The sequence below is a fragment of the Dipteris shenzhenensis genome, chromosome 17, assembly GCF_047967505.1.
Source record: "Dipteris shenzhenensis isolate YYH24624 ecotype China chromosome 17, Dip_SZ_1.0, whole genome shotgun sequence".
Lineage (NCBI taxonomy): Eukaryota > Viridiplantae > Streptophyta > Polypodiopsida > Gleicheniales > Dipteridaceae > Dipteris > Dipteris shenzhenensis.
Genome location: NC_141612.1, coordinates 34382334 through 34396742, shown reverse-complemented (window position 1 = coordinate 34396742; position 14409 = coordinate 34382334). Strand labels below are relative to the sequence as shown.

Here is a 14409-nt window from a genome sequence, read left to right as displayed (position 1 = left end):
TATAGCCGCATTTAAAATGCCAAACAAAACTTAGCAACACACGCCATGCACCTTACGGAAGATTTTCATATACAGAAGGAAAACAATGTATTGCACAACAGGCCAATCAATTCTGAGCTTGAAGAAACGATGCCTGGTGTATTCTACCCCTACGTATAACATGAAAAGTACTTGAAGCCCAAATCTCACATTTTTCAGAAAAATTTTCAAACAGAAGCATAGTGCACTCCAAAATCCTATTTACACAGAATCAAAAGTACAATGATAAGATTGGAGGTTTGTCAGGCTTGTAGTGCGAATTTGTAGATCTACCTCTGTCTAGTACAACAGAAGTTTAGACTACCATGGTTGCATGCTAGACTACAACAGAGTTCTACCTGAGGCTATTTAGACAACATGAATCACAGCTGTACAAAGCTTTGCGTCAATTTTTCAAAAATTATTTTCACAGTTAATTTGCATACATATTGAGATCCCCGAAAGTCTGCGCTTGCTTTGTAGACTTTCAAAAGGCCTTTGACACAATCCCACGATCCCACATGATTAGGAAACTTCAAGAGATGCACACATGAATGAGTCTATATGAGGCACTCAGAGAGAGAGGACATGCTACTAAAGGCCTGTCAAATTGGATTGAGGGCACGATCAGAGTGAAGCAAGGATGCCCCTCTCACCGACACTCTTTGGGCTCTACATTGATGAGATCATGACCTTCATTGGTCGCCCACGAGGTGAGGGATCACTGCTTGCTGATTATGGACCAGTACTTGGATGACAGACGAGTCTCGCATGCAATGAGGATTGCCATTGGACAAATGCAAGTCTCGTCACAATAGTTGAGGATCAAGGAAGGGACAGCCACAGGCCCACCTAGAGAGCAACGGATATGCAAATTATGCACACTGGAGGAGATGGAGAGAGAGGAGCATTTCCTATGTGCTTGCCTAGTCTATTATGAGATCCGTGGACGATAACATTGTCTCTTCAAAGAGGGGCACAACTTTGGGCCACTCTCTCGGCTGATCCACATTCATGACCAAGAATGCATTGGTCTCTATCTAATCGAGATGCAGCTATACAGAGAGACCCTACTGAGAAAGAAAGAAAGAAAGAAAGATATATTAATGTCCATGGGAGACCTCGCAGGCCTATGGGAGAAAGCACACAGAAAAGCGAACTCATACAAGCCTCAGTGGGCTGAAGCAAAGGGTACGTTAGGACCCTTGCTAAGTACTAATCTATGCTAACAGAATCATAATCATAAACATAATCAGACAATAGGAGGTGACAATGCCACATGAGAGGTAGAGTGGATCAGAAGGAAGAGACGACACCAGTTGTGAAGCCAAAGAGACAGAGACCACGTACGATGCAGAAGTTGACCACAGCACACATGATGGCGGCCCATCCCATCCCACCTCTACTCAAAGGGGACTGCCAGAGTCGAGGTGTCACTCTCGATATGGCTCCCTATATATAGAGATCACGAGGAAGACACCCCACACCACAACAGTGAGACAACCTAAGAGAGTGAGATGAGTTGCCTGAGCGAAAGACAACCCGACCGAGGGAGATACACGATATCTTTGCATCCCACCGGAGAGCTGCCATCACACCAAGATCATAGATGACACTTGATCACATCTCTTTTCATATCAGGAGTTTTGAGTTTTTGTGTTTTGAGTACAAGTTTTGAGTTTTTGAGTTTCTCAATATAGCACTCAGCAAGGGCCCTCGTCAGCCCTTTCCCTCAATCCATAGTGGCTTGTATAAGTTACTTTTTCTGACTGTACCTTGTCTCATAGGCCCTAAAGCCTCCCGAAGACGTTAATACACATCTCTCTCTCTCTCTCTCTCTCTCTCTCTCTCTCTCTCTCTCTCTCTCTCTGTATTGCCCAGGTCCCATAGGCCGGTTTTGGTCTTCAGAGGACGATAATATATTCTTCTTCTTCTTCTTCTTCTTCTCTCTCTCTCTCTCTCTATATATATATATATATATACTGTACACATATCAATCCCATCTATTGGGACACTTACTCTCAGGAAAAAGAAAATGCACACAAATACATAACTATGCCCATACCTGCAAATGCAAGGAGAAGCATTGCACTCATCCGTACCCGATCACACACTCTGGAGGTAGAGAAAGGAGCTTGGGGGAATGTCTCTAGGGAACAAATATTTTGTAAGTTGTGTGACCAAGGACAAGTAGAGACAGAGGCACATGTCCTCCTTACATGCCCACAATATGCCCATATAAGGAAGGACTTTAACAATATTACCGAGGAGCACAACACCCTACTTTCACATACCCATCTAGCCACTCTGGGTAATTTTATTGCCAAGACTCTCAAATATCGTGAATATTGTATCACACAATCTGTCTCAGAATAGTTGTTCTCTTATTCCCTTCCACAAAAGGAAGGAGACACTTGTATTGTTGTGCTTATGGGTCCCATGGGTCAGTTTCTCGATCCCCGGAGGACGATAATACATTCTTCTTCTTCTTCTTCTTCTCTCTCTCTCTCTCTCTCTCTCTCTCTGTCTCTCTCTCTCTCTCTCTCTCAGCGCATAGCATAGCATTAGCAAGGGCCTTAGCGAGCCCTTTGCTTCAGCCCATAGCAGCTTGTTATCGTACCTTGTCCTATCTTTGTTGTACATTGATGGGAGGCAAAAGCAGGCTCACTACTATTTGGATCCAGGTTCAGAGTGTCCTATATGCAAACGGCGCAGGCTTACTCTCCTCCACTAAGGTCTCCAATAACATTTGGACCCACTTCAAACTTTCTAGGAGACAAATAATCTGAAGGTCAACCTTGGAAAACTCTACGCGCCTCATCAGTGCTTCTGTCCAGAGTACTGGATTATGCTTGGTTAGCCGTAAAGGCTTGCTTTGGCGTCGCAAGGAGGCAGCATAGGCCATGAGGCAAAAGGGAGCGTGGGCTCAGGCATGTAGAGCAAGTAAAACTTTGACCGTCGCAATTCAACGAGTGTCTGGAGATGTCGCCGGATCGGGAAGGCTGACAGACGGACTTCACACAGCGACGTAGAAGGTTCCCACGACGAATGGCACCAGCCAGCCAGCTAAGGTTTGAAACCTTAGGCTGACGTGGCACTAAGGACACCACAGCTGATGTGGCGCTTACACGTGGCACCACCTGTGGCTGACGTGGCAGTGTACAATTCAGATGCTGATGTGGCATGCAGGCCTTCAGGGGTGCTAACGTGGCAGTATATGTGGCAGCCAGGTCAGATGCTGATGTGGCACTGACACGTGGCAGACAGGTGGCTGATGTGGCAGGCCATGGGTTTATCTAACCTAACCTTGGTTAGTGGACTGGTTAGAGGTCCAATTAGTTGACCCAACCAGACTAGTCTAGTCACCGTAACCAGACTGTGACCAATCCAGTTGCAAACTAACCAGACCAGAACCAGTCTTCTCTTTGAAAAGCAAAGGCAGCGTGCATCAATTGCATACACAGTGTGTGTGAGAAACTTGCAGATCTTAGACAAGTTGTAGGAGAATGGCTCAATCACCTATCCAGTGGGATTCACAAGATAGGGATGCACATCCAAGACAGAGAAGTGTGCAGCAAACTCAGCAAGAATTTGAGCAAATGGTACGCATTCGTATGCAGGAGATGGAAAATCTCAGAAGGGATCCAAGAGCCCAGCATTTATTTCAAGCAGAAACTATGCCTAATGCAGCTTATGATCTCCAAGACCTTCACCATCTACCTCGAGCTCAACATCGGTAACTTCTTTATCAGATAAACCATCCAGGAAAAGAAGGAAACACAAGAAGTCTAGGAAGAGCAAGTCTTCCAAAGAGACCAAGGAATTCAAAGATGGAGGTAAATCTGTCAAGTTTATGACCTATAATGGGCAATATGGTCATATAGACAAAGCATTGTAGTTCATCGGGCACTTTGATCCTGCATTCGGTACATAAAAGTTTTCAGAATCCTCCAAGTTGAGAATGGTCAGTTTGCACTTGACAGCGACAGCTAGTGCATGGTGGAGTGCACAGACCACAGATGGGTCAGCCCCAAAGAGGTGGAAGGGCTTCAAGAAAACCTTCTACCAACAATTCATGCCTACACAGTTTAGAGATGATGTTCTTCAAGATTGGGACAGTTTGCATATGCATGCAGGAGATACAATGGATGTGTACAACCAATAGTTTTGGGATGCTTATTTGCAAGTGCACCTTTCAAAAAGATCTCCAAAAGAACCCAAATGAGAAAGTACAGAGCAGGTCTCAGTCCAAAAATTCAGGCAGTGGTGAGTGCTTTGGGAGCAAAGAACATTCAAGACATTATGCATTCAGCTTCAGTAGTAGCTAGTCTCTTGACGTTACAAGATCCATCCACGGTGCTATCCTTTCATGCAAGAGGTACTGAAAGGAAGAAAACGGATTTTGCAAAATCAAAAAAGAAAGAGTATCCCAAGGTTGAAAAGAAAGGGTTTCAGTCTTAGAAGCCGAGGGGTACTCAGCTTTCAAAGTCATATAAAGGCAAATCCCCATTCACTCCTCAAAAGATAGCTGAATTCCGCAAAGATGGGAAATGCTTTAGATGTGGGAAAGAGGGGCATATGGCAGCCCAGTGTCCTGAGAAGCCTTCGGGTTCTAAGGAGCAGAAAAAGCCACAAGTACCACCGAGGCCAATGGTGGAAGCAGTCCCAGATGTTTTGGGTAGTACCTCAGACCCAAAGGAAAAAGAGCTTTTGCTATCATGGGGAAAGATAAGAGATCAGCAAGCATTAATCCTATTTGATCCAGGGTCTACAGACAATTTCATATATGAAGATTTAGCCCTGAGGTTAGGGATTAAAACTGAAGAGCTAGGCAGAGCTCTTGATCCTGATCAAATGTTCCAGGGAAATACAATGCATGTTACTCCTTTGATTGGAAAGCTTCGTGTCCATGTGCAGAGCTATGTAGATCAGGAGGACTTCTTAATTTCTCCTCTCAAGGAGCATGATGTTGTACTTGGTACAGCGTGGTTCCATCGAAAGTTAGTTACGATAGAATACCCTGAGAGGGTGCTAAGTTTTATCCATAGGGGAAAAAACCAGCATTTAGTTGCCAAGAATAAAGGGGAAACTATTCCCCTTGTATCTGATGTTACATGTGGTAAAGCAATAAAGTCAGCAATTTCCCCGTACATGGTTTTTGTAAAAGAAAAAGAAAATGATATGCATGCTGAAATGAATGATGCATACAGATATAAAATTCAGTTTCTTGTACTTTAAAGATTGTTTTTCAGATGCTTTGCCAGGGGAGTTACCCCCAGAGAGACCAAAGGATGATCAGATAGAGTTAATGCCTAGTAGTGAGCCACCAAATAGACCACCTTATAGAGTCAATGCGACTCAGAGAGAGGAGATTATGGCTCAGGTGCAAGACTTGCAGTCCAAAGGGTTGATTCAGCCCAACTCGTCTCCTTTTTGCTCACAAGTACTTTTAGTACAGAAGAAAGATGGTTCTTTTCGAATGTGCATTGATTACCATGCATTAAATAAGATGGACCATCAAAAATAGATTCCCGATACCATGCATAGATGATGTGCTTGACCAGCTCAGAGGAGCAACAGTTTTCAGCAAGAAATACTTGAAGAGTGGTTATCATCAAGTCAGAATACAACCACAAGATGTGCATAAGACAGCTTACTACATTTGGGTTGTATAAATACTTAGTGATGCCTTTTGGGTTGACAAATGCTCCAGCCACATTCAATAGAATGATGGATCGCATCTTCCGAAAGTACAGGCACTTCACGGGTACCTTCTTTGATGATATCCTAGTCTTTTCAAAGATAGAAAAAGAGCACAGGGAACATCTTGCTTTGGTGTTTCAAGAACTTCGAAATCATCAGCTTTTTGCCAATAGCAAGAAAAGTGAATTCTTTTTGGAAAATATCCATTATCTGGGGCACATAATATCCAAGACTGGGATACAGATGGATCCTGCAAAGATCCGAGCCATCCAAGAATGGCTTGAACTGAAAACTGTGCATGAGGTCCGTAGTTTTTTGGGACTCTGCTCCTATTACAGGAGATTCATCAGGCATTTTGCTGGTATCGCAGCTCCACTACATGACCTTACTAAGAAAAATGCAGCCTTCACATGGGGAATGTCACAAAAGAAAGCATTCAATACACTCAAGGAGAAGTTGACTACAGAGCCTATTCTTGTAGTCCCGGATCTTTATCAACCTTTTGATGTTGATTGCGATGCCCGTGAAGAGTGTGTTGGGACTGCATTACATCAGAATGCACATGTAGTAGCATACGAGAGCCGAAGATTGCGTGATGCTGAGAGATATCTGGAAATCTATGAAAAAGAATTGTTGGCTGTAATTCATGCTATGAACACATGGAAGCATTATCTTTTGGGTGCAAATTTTACTGTTGAAACAGATCACCAAAGTCTGAGATATTTTCTAACTCAAACAAAACTCTCCAAGAAGCATATGAAATGGGCAAATATGCTGTCAATGTATCATTTTCAGATTGTCCATACTCCAGGAATTCCGAACAGAGTGGTAGATGCCTTGTCCCAAAGACCCCAGGTCAACAATGTGACCATTGCTTATTATCATGACCTAGAAGGCATGAGGGAGCAATATGCTAATAATGCAGATTTTGATGACATATTACAGCAAGTGCAAGAGGGGCAGTCCATGAGTCACTTTTCCCTGAAAGATAGGTATTTCATGAAAGACGACTGCCTTTGCATCACCCAAGAGATGAGGAAAAAGTTTTTGGAAGAATGCCATGCACCCCCCTATGCTGGACATAGAGGAATTACAGCAACAACTCTAGCACTAGAAAGGTAGGGATACGGAAAGATATACATCAGTTTGTTATTGAATGCCTTATGTGTCAGAAAGTGAAGAATGATAGACAGAAGGCACCTGGCCTACTTATGCCTCTTCCCGTGCCTCAGGCACCGTGGGAAAGTATTACAATCAACTTCATTTTGGATTTGCCAAGATCACAATCAAGGAATGATGGGATTTGGACTATCATTGATAGATTCACCAAGCAAGCTCATTTCATTCCGGTTCGCAAAACCATAAACGCAGATCATATGGCTATGCTTTTCATGGCACAGATCTTTAAGCACCCTGATATGCCTAAGTCCATTGTCAGTGATCGAGATCCCAGAATGACCAGTCTATTCTAGAGAGCTTTATTTGAAAATAGGGGGAGGAATTTGAATTTTTCTTCTTCTTTCCATCCCCAGACAAATGGTCAAAGCGAAGTAGCAAATTCTACAGCATTGGATATGCTGAAATGCTATGTGGGTGACCAAGGTTCATACTGGGGAAAGTACCTACCTTTCGTAGTGCTTGCTTACAAAAATACAGAACACAGCTCTATAGGAAAAGCCCCCTTTGAGGTCATCTATGGGAAGGTGATTTTGCCACCTATCCTGAGGACCAAGGACGAAATATTTGCAGCTGATCAGTTTGTGAGAGACCTGTAGACAGCTTACAACCAAGTCCAGACAGCAATTGAAAGGTCTCAGGAGAAGCATAAAAGAGCTGCAGATAAGCATAGGAGATGGTTGGATCTCAAGGAAGGGGATTGGGTACTTTTAAAGTTCGAGAAAGCTAAGCTCCACAAGTTCAAAGGCAAACAGAAAGTGTATGCAAAGTTATCTCCCAGGTACTATAGCCCTTTTAGGGTTACAGAAAGAATAAATGAGGTTGTATACCGGTTAGAATTGCGAGAGCATTGGAGGATTCACGATGCATTCCATGTGAGTCTTCTAAAGAAATTTCAAGGGCTAGAGCCTACAGAGGCAATATCAGAGGATCAACCAGAAGTGGATGAGCTGGAGGAGGTCCTTCAGCCAGAGCAGATCGTGTACCATACTGTACGCAAAGGCCCTCAGGACAAGAAATTTTACAAGTACCTCGTAAAATTCAAGAAATATACGGAATTGGATGCCAAGTGGATGGATGAAGACATGTTGTTCGATCATCCACAGCTTTTGGATGTTTACAAGGAAGCTTTTCAATTGAGGTCAATTGAATAGAAGCCGAGGGGATGTCACCAAATGTAAATATCCTAAGTCAAAGTACAGTTGACAATTTATTTGATCATAATTAATATGGGTTAATTATGGTCAAAAGAGTTTTTCTATTGGTCAAAGAATTGACTACGGTCAAAGATACTTCAGTCTAGTAAGCCTGATTTTGGTCAGGAAGACTTGGTTTATACGAAGAAGGTTAACTGTAGTTAACCAAGCTGTGCCAACTTCGGTTGGAGAGTTGTGCCAACTTCGGTTGGAGAGACTTGACTATAATTAAGGCGCCTCGACCCTTTGGTCAAAGCCCTTTAATTATAATCAAGAGCGTTGACTCCAGTCAACCAGAGAATAAATATATTTATATATTTGTTATGTATGCACGTGTGTTCAGTGGGGACGCCCACCATGACTAGAATTAGTCCACAGTGTATTATTTGCATGCAAAGCGCTAACAATTAATGGGTGCCATGGTGGTGTGCTTTAATTAATTGTTGCAAAGACTCCAGAGTTGCCCTTAGTGGCATGTAATTAGGAAAGTAATGTAGAATTTGAAGTGCCTTGTTGCCAAGAAAGAGAGCCTAAGAGCTCATGTAATTTCATTCACGTTTGGAATTTTGTATGAGCAGCTTCCCGCTGAATTCTTGTACTAAGTTTTTCTCTCAAGTAATAAAATACCTTGGGGGGGGTCCAGCCTAACATGTTGTCCTGGGCCCTAGCTGTTTGCAGAGTGAGGGAATGCGAGAGAGTTTGAAAGAGTGAATTGAGAGCAGGAATTTGACGCTGGCGTATGAAGAAGGTTACGGCATCTAAGCCATAGAATCCACAATACATAGCCTGTACTATCTATACAATGAGACATCCCTAGTCATACATCAGGAGGAAAAAGTAGATGCAGGTCACATACATAAAAATTTAAGCACTTTGGTTATCAGACATTTGTGTGCACATGATGAGTGCTATCTTTTCTCCACATGTGAGGGACATACTCAGCAATTGCAGCAGCTAATACAAAAGGTGAGAAACAGATTAAAAACAGTCATGATGCTCTCACTGACAACCTACACAAGTAACATGTTTTTGGAAAGAAAAGGAATGAGAAATATCACTATCATTGCCAAGTTGGGATAAAGCATGGGGCACATAAGATTTCCATCATCACATTGCTAAAAGAACTGAACAGCTACTGCAAGAAGGCCTCTAACTTCAGAACTTAACACATTTAAACATCTGAATCAGATGCATTTGAAGATTCAAAAGCTTCTCTCGGAAGCCAAGGACTCTTCCCTTAAAACAGCATATTTCCAAGGCTAAAAGTGCTCATTCACAACTTGAGATCTTTTTCAGGGAGAGCCTTATTTCCTCAAAATACAGTCTTAAACCAAATAGCAATTCCTCATAAACTATGACACCAAAAGGAAGGCTATTTAAAAGTTTCAAATACAGGCATTGCAAAAATAAGCTAGCACATCAAATTACCACAAGAGAATTCATATCAGAAATTGCAAGCAAGGCCTCATCAAACCTAGAAGAATGCATCTCTGAAACAAGTAGAAGGGAAATCTGAATTTCACCATTTTGAGTTTTTTAAGCTCTTTCCTTGCAAGTCTTCCCCGCCACACGCATTGGAAGGTGAGTGCTGCCTTCTGCAGCTTGTGGTAATCAGAGCGAGCTTTGTGCCCTCGCCATCTTGTCTGCATCACAAGCATCAATGTATGGTGGCAACCCTTAGGATTGAATACAGACATAATTTCTCCAAAACTAAAAGACATGATACATCAAAATCAAGTGCAAGAACATTTTCTATACGGGCACAAAGAGAATCTAGAATGTAATATGGTAAACATGACTAATTTTCCTGTGGAAGGGAATGAAGAGATCTTCACATAATAGCTTTGTTGGATTCTATGAAAGAAAAAGTATCAAGACAAAGGACCGACGCTTCCTTTCAGACTCTCTCCAAAAGAAATTGAAGCACTCCACAATCCTACCACAGGTGTGCAACATACATTGTACAAACTCCAGAAAAAGACTTTATCTTGGTTCTCATTCCCTCAAAGTTGTAAGGATGAAGATAACCTGAATTTTGATAGCAGCCCGTGTTTGTCGTCTGAACCTAAATTCCTTTCGAGCATGCATTCCGCGAAAACCTGCCTGGATGACAATTGCAGCTGCCCGCACCTTCTTATAAGCTTTTTGAGCTTGCCATCTGCGTATATGTTTCTGAATTCGAATTGCTGCTGCTTCCCTCTTCAGGTTTGCATATTGCCTTCGAGCAAGCTTGCCTGCAGTTCAGACGATCTCAGAAGCACTACTTACTTCATTAGCAACATCTACAACCAATGATGATAAACGTACCAACAGGAAAAATTGCAAGCAATGGTTTCACAAAATACAAACAAAAGTGCCAATGCAGTGTTGCTTCTTATCAAGTTCAGAGCCTGATGTATTTCTGGTCTTCAACATTCTCAAAGGACTAAAACGGCTACATTATCTTTGGAAAAAAAAAAAAAAAAAACACCTTACAATGTGATCCCTTACAAGCAGGCTGTGCCAGCTCTAGTCAAGAGAGATTTTACCTCGCCACCGAGCCTGCACAGAAATAGTAGCCTTGCGCAAAGCATTGAGTTCCCTCTGTGCAAGGAAGGTGCGCACTCTTCGTTGAATCTTTTTTGCAGCATTCCCTAGCACTTCTGATCGCCGAGTATCTAGCTCAGCCATCTGACCAGCTCTAAGAAAAGCCTTTGTTTTCCCTATCTGATTACAATGAACCAATGAAAGTCCATAGACCATTATTCATCAGAGTCCCAAAATTAAATGCTTGTCAAGGCAAATGCAGAAACTTCTTACAGAAGATAGGATACAATAAAAGCATGCATGCCTGTTATCCAAATGCGGCAACTTGCTACAGAACTAAGAAAATATGATGCAGCAACATAATGCATGACTGATGATTTCCCAAACTCCCTGTGATAGATGTGACATATACCTGATAATTGCTCAGTTTCATATTCTTCAGAAGCTGTTCGGTAGCTGCCCTTTCATCATAGCTGCATGAAGAATAATCAACACAAAATCATGACTGCACTAGCTAGAAACATCTCACCATGCTGGCCAACAGTAGTCATGATAACTAATCCATTACCCACTAATCCACTATAAAGAGTGAAAAACTTTACCTTCCTTCAAGAACATCAGGAAACAGCAGGCCAAACCGATCAATAAACTCATCAAAAGTCCGCCGGGTTGGGTAGCCAGCACAACTAATACGCACAGCTTCAAGTACACCCTGAAGAAAACAGAGGCATTTCCTTGAACATACTTGACTAAGTAACTATAAGGTTGACATTCCAGAAGACATCCCTCCTAATGCAGCCCATGCTTTGAAGGCAACATAAACCATTAAAAAGGGGTTGGCCCATACTCCACAACGCAGTTGCTGCAGCACATTCGAGTTCTCAAAGCGACCTGGTTTATTGTAGGGATTTGGCTTCACACAGCGAATATAGTGGGGCTGTGTTGAGTTCAGCGTCTCCATGAGTGCTTGCAATTGTTGCTGAAAAACAGAAAACCATTAGTACCATGGTTGGTCTTGCATTTATTTCACATCACATGCGTCTTCACACTTTCATTGTACCCCTCCACCTTCTATGCATACAGCTTCAGCCCCTATATCCCAAATTTAGGCTTCAAATACCAAAACAGACTATATAAGCCTTTTCGGTCCTTTCAGAATGAATAGAGGGTAAGAGCAAACAAAACTTTAATCCTAAGTTGTCACGATCTGTGACGTATTCCTTTTCTCTTTCTAGACTTATGGATGGTTTGATGAATGGACACTTGTGGAAGGGTATGCCCTTTCGACGGGACACTTCCTAAGAGGCACAACTCTTGCCCTTTCGACGGGACACTTCCTAATGAGGCACAACCCTTCACAAGAGGCATTCTAATGAAGAGACATTCCTATTGTAATGTACCCTCTCATCAAGGGTCACACCCTTCACAAGGGGTACACACCTCTTCATGCACATACCCTTTGGAGTACACACCTTTTCATGTGTGACTCTTCACTCTCTATATAAGAGAGGCCAAATTGTATGGATGACAATCACATCCACCCTACAGACATTCAAGCAATACAGTTATTCCTTTGCTCTCTGCTATCTCAGTCTCTTTTCTGTTCCTTAGCACAGTTCTAAATATAGTAAATCTAGGATTTCTTACATAAGTCTCACAATATACGTAGATGAATCCATCTTGCAGAAATGGCTTCCTATCTAATTAAATAAACTTTAACCCTAAGCCTCAAACTATACACGAATGAATCGCTCTTCAGCAATCGCCACTTACATAGAATCCAATGAGCAGCGGTGATAGCAGCAAAAAAGCAAGGGGAGAGAACCAAACAGACACTACAATTTTTAACCTCATGGTAGTCACCACAAGATCAAAACCATCACTCCATTGCATAGCAAGGGCATTTTCCAGAGAAAAAAGCGCCTATTTCTCTACGAACAGCTCCGTGCTACATTTCTTCATGGAAAGCGTCACGTAACAGCAGCAGACACTCTTTTCACTACACTCTCATTCTCTCTCTCTCTCTCTCTCTCTCTCTCTCTCTCTCTCTCTCTCTCTACACAGTCCTAGGGCCCAAGACAACAATCGGGTTGGACCCCCCCAAAGGATTTTATTACTTGCAAAGAGAATTCCGAGTACATAGTTCAACGTGGAAGCTGTGTCTACAAATCCCAAAACGTGAATGAATATACGTGAGCTCTTAGGCTCTCTTTCTTGGCAACAAGCCACTTGTCAAATTCTACATTACTTTCCTAATTACATGCCACTAAGGGCAACTCTGGAATCTTCGAAGCACTTGGTCACGCGAACTGCCTCCTAGACTCTTGTTAGGCTCCATTGCGCTTAGGAAAATAACTCTTCCTAGTACCTGCAACAATTAATTAAAGCGCACCACCATGGCACCCATCAATTGTTAGCACTTTGCATGCAAATAACACACTGTGGACTAATTCTAGTCACGATAGGCGTCCCCACTGAACACATGTACACACATAACAAATATATAAATATATTTATTCTCTGGTTAACCGGAGTGAACACTCTTGATTATAATTAAGGGGCTTTGACCAAGGGTTGAGACACCTTAATTATAGTCAACTCTCTCCAACCGAAGTTGGCACAACTCTCCAACCGAAGTTGGCACATCTTGATTAACCGCAGTTAACCTTCTTGGTATAAACCAATTCTTCCTAACCGGGATCAAGCTTACTTGACCGAAGTCAAGTATCTTTGACCGTAGTCAATTCTTTGACCAACAGAAAAACTCTTTTGACCATAATTAACCCAGATGGAAAACTTTTGATTATGATCAAATAAATGGTCAACTGTACTTTTGACTTAGGATATTTACATTGTGGTGACAGCATTTCTGCAAGGCATGGCCTTTTTTACATTCCCACAGATCAAGGGATTAGTTGTTTCTACACCTCCACTCTAGTTGTTGGCACATGTTTCCATGATACTCTAGGCAGTGAGCTGGGCTGCATAGCAAGGGTAGCTACTATGATATTCCCACCAACCTTTCGTAAAATTAGAATTTAGGGTCCTATTAATCTAACACAAGAAACTAATGCGCATGTAAGATATGGCTTTGAGTCTGTCATATAAACATAGAATTTAGAGTCCTACTTGACAAACTGTCAGTGCCAAGGGTTGCCTCACTTGCATTATAAGAATTGTAGGTAAAAGGGAGTTTAAAGGCTAAGCATAGGCAGCAGGATTTACACTTTCTTCAATTTACCTATGTACGTCAAGAGAAAAAATGCCCAGAAAATCACTTGTACCCTACAAAGTATAGTTTAAAGCCGCCTATATTCAGAATTACCTTGAAACGAGTTCCAATAGAAGAGAACTTGTAAGAAGATTTCGAAGATTCCTCGGGTAATGGGGGGAAAAGACTTGCAACGAAGGAACAGCTTGATGCCCCCAACAAGGCTTGGTGCTCTGCAACAACATAATCCTTGTTTTTCTCAAGAAACAAGTCTGCCTGGTATGTGACCTGCCAGCAAATCCAGAAAGGCATCAACAGTGCCACAAGATGGGGAAACACCATGCATGAAAACAAAGATCAAAGACAGAAGCCTCCAAGGCCAGATGAATTACCTCACCAGCATAGTGAGAGATGGTAAAATCTGTACGTGAAAGTTTAGGTTTACTAAACCGTTTGTGGTTTTTGAAGGTCTGAATGAGTTTACTGGCGAAAGTCTCATAAGTTGCTTTTGGGAACATGCTGCAAGCAAGTAACAAACAATATCATATAAGTAGGTATCGAAACTGTTCGACATCCTCC

General features: G+C 42.2%; 1 protein-coding gene across 2 annotated transcripts in view; it reads right to left on the bottom strand.

Annotated features, from left to right (window-relative positions):
- Positions 1–14409, bottom strand: part of LOC147892025 (myosin-9-like) — a 72709-nt gene that overhangs the window by 21994 nt on the left and 36306 nt on the right. For both annotated transcript variants that reach the window (XR_015542408.1, XM_087387912.1), the window contains exons 15-22: positions 14223–14349; positions 13945–14118; positions 11467–11598; positions 11222–11331; positions 11032–11092; positions 10622–10799; positions 10122–10327; positions 9617–9736 (exon numbers count right to left, since the gene is read on the bottom strand). Coding sequence is in view for 1 of the 2 variants with exons in the window: in XM_087387912.1 (XP_087244038.1) it covers positions 9617–9736; positions 10122–10327; positions 10622–10799; positions 11032–11092; positions 11222–11331; positions 11467–11598; positions 13945–14118; positions 14223–14349 (1108 nt within the window). In the remaining variant the exon portion in view is untranslated. The remainder of the gene's footprint in view (positions 1–9616; positions 9737–10121; positions 10328–10621; positions 10800–11031; positions 11093–11221; positions 11332–11466; positions 11599–13944; positions 14119–14222; positions 14350–14409) is intronic.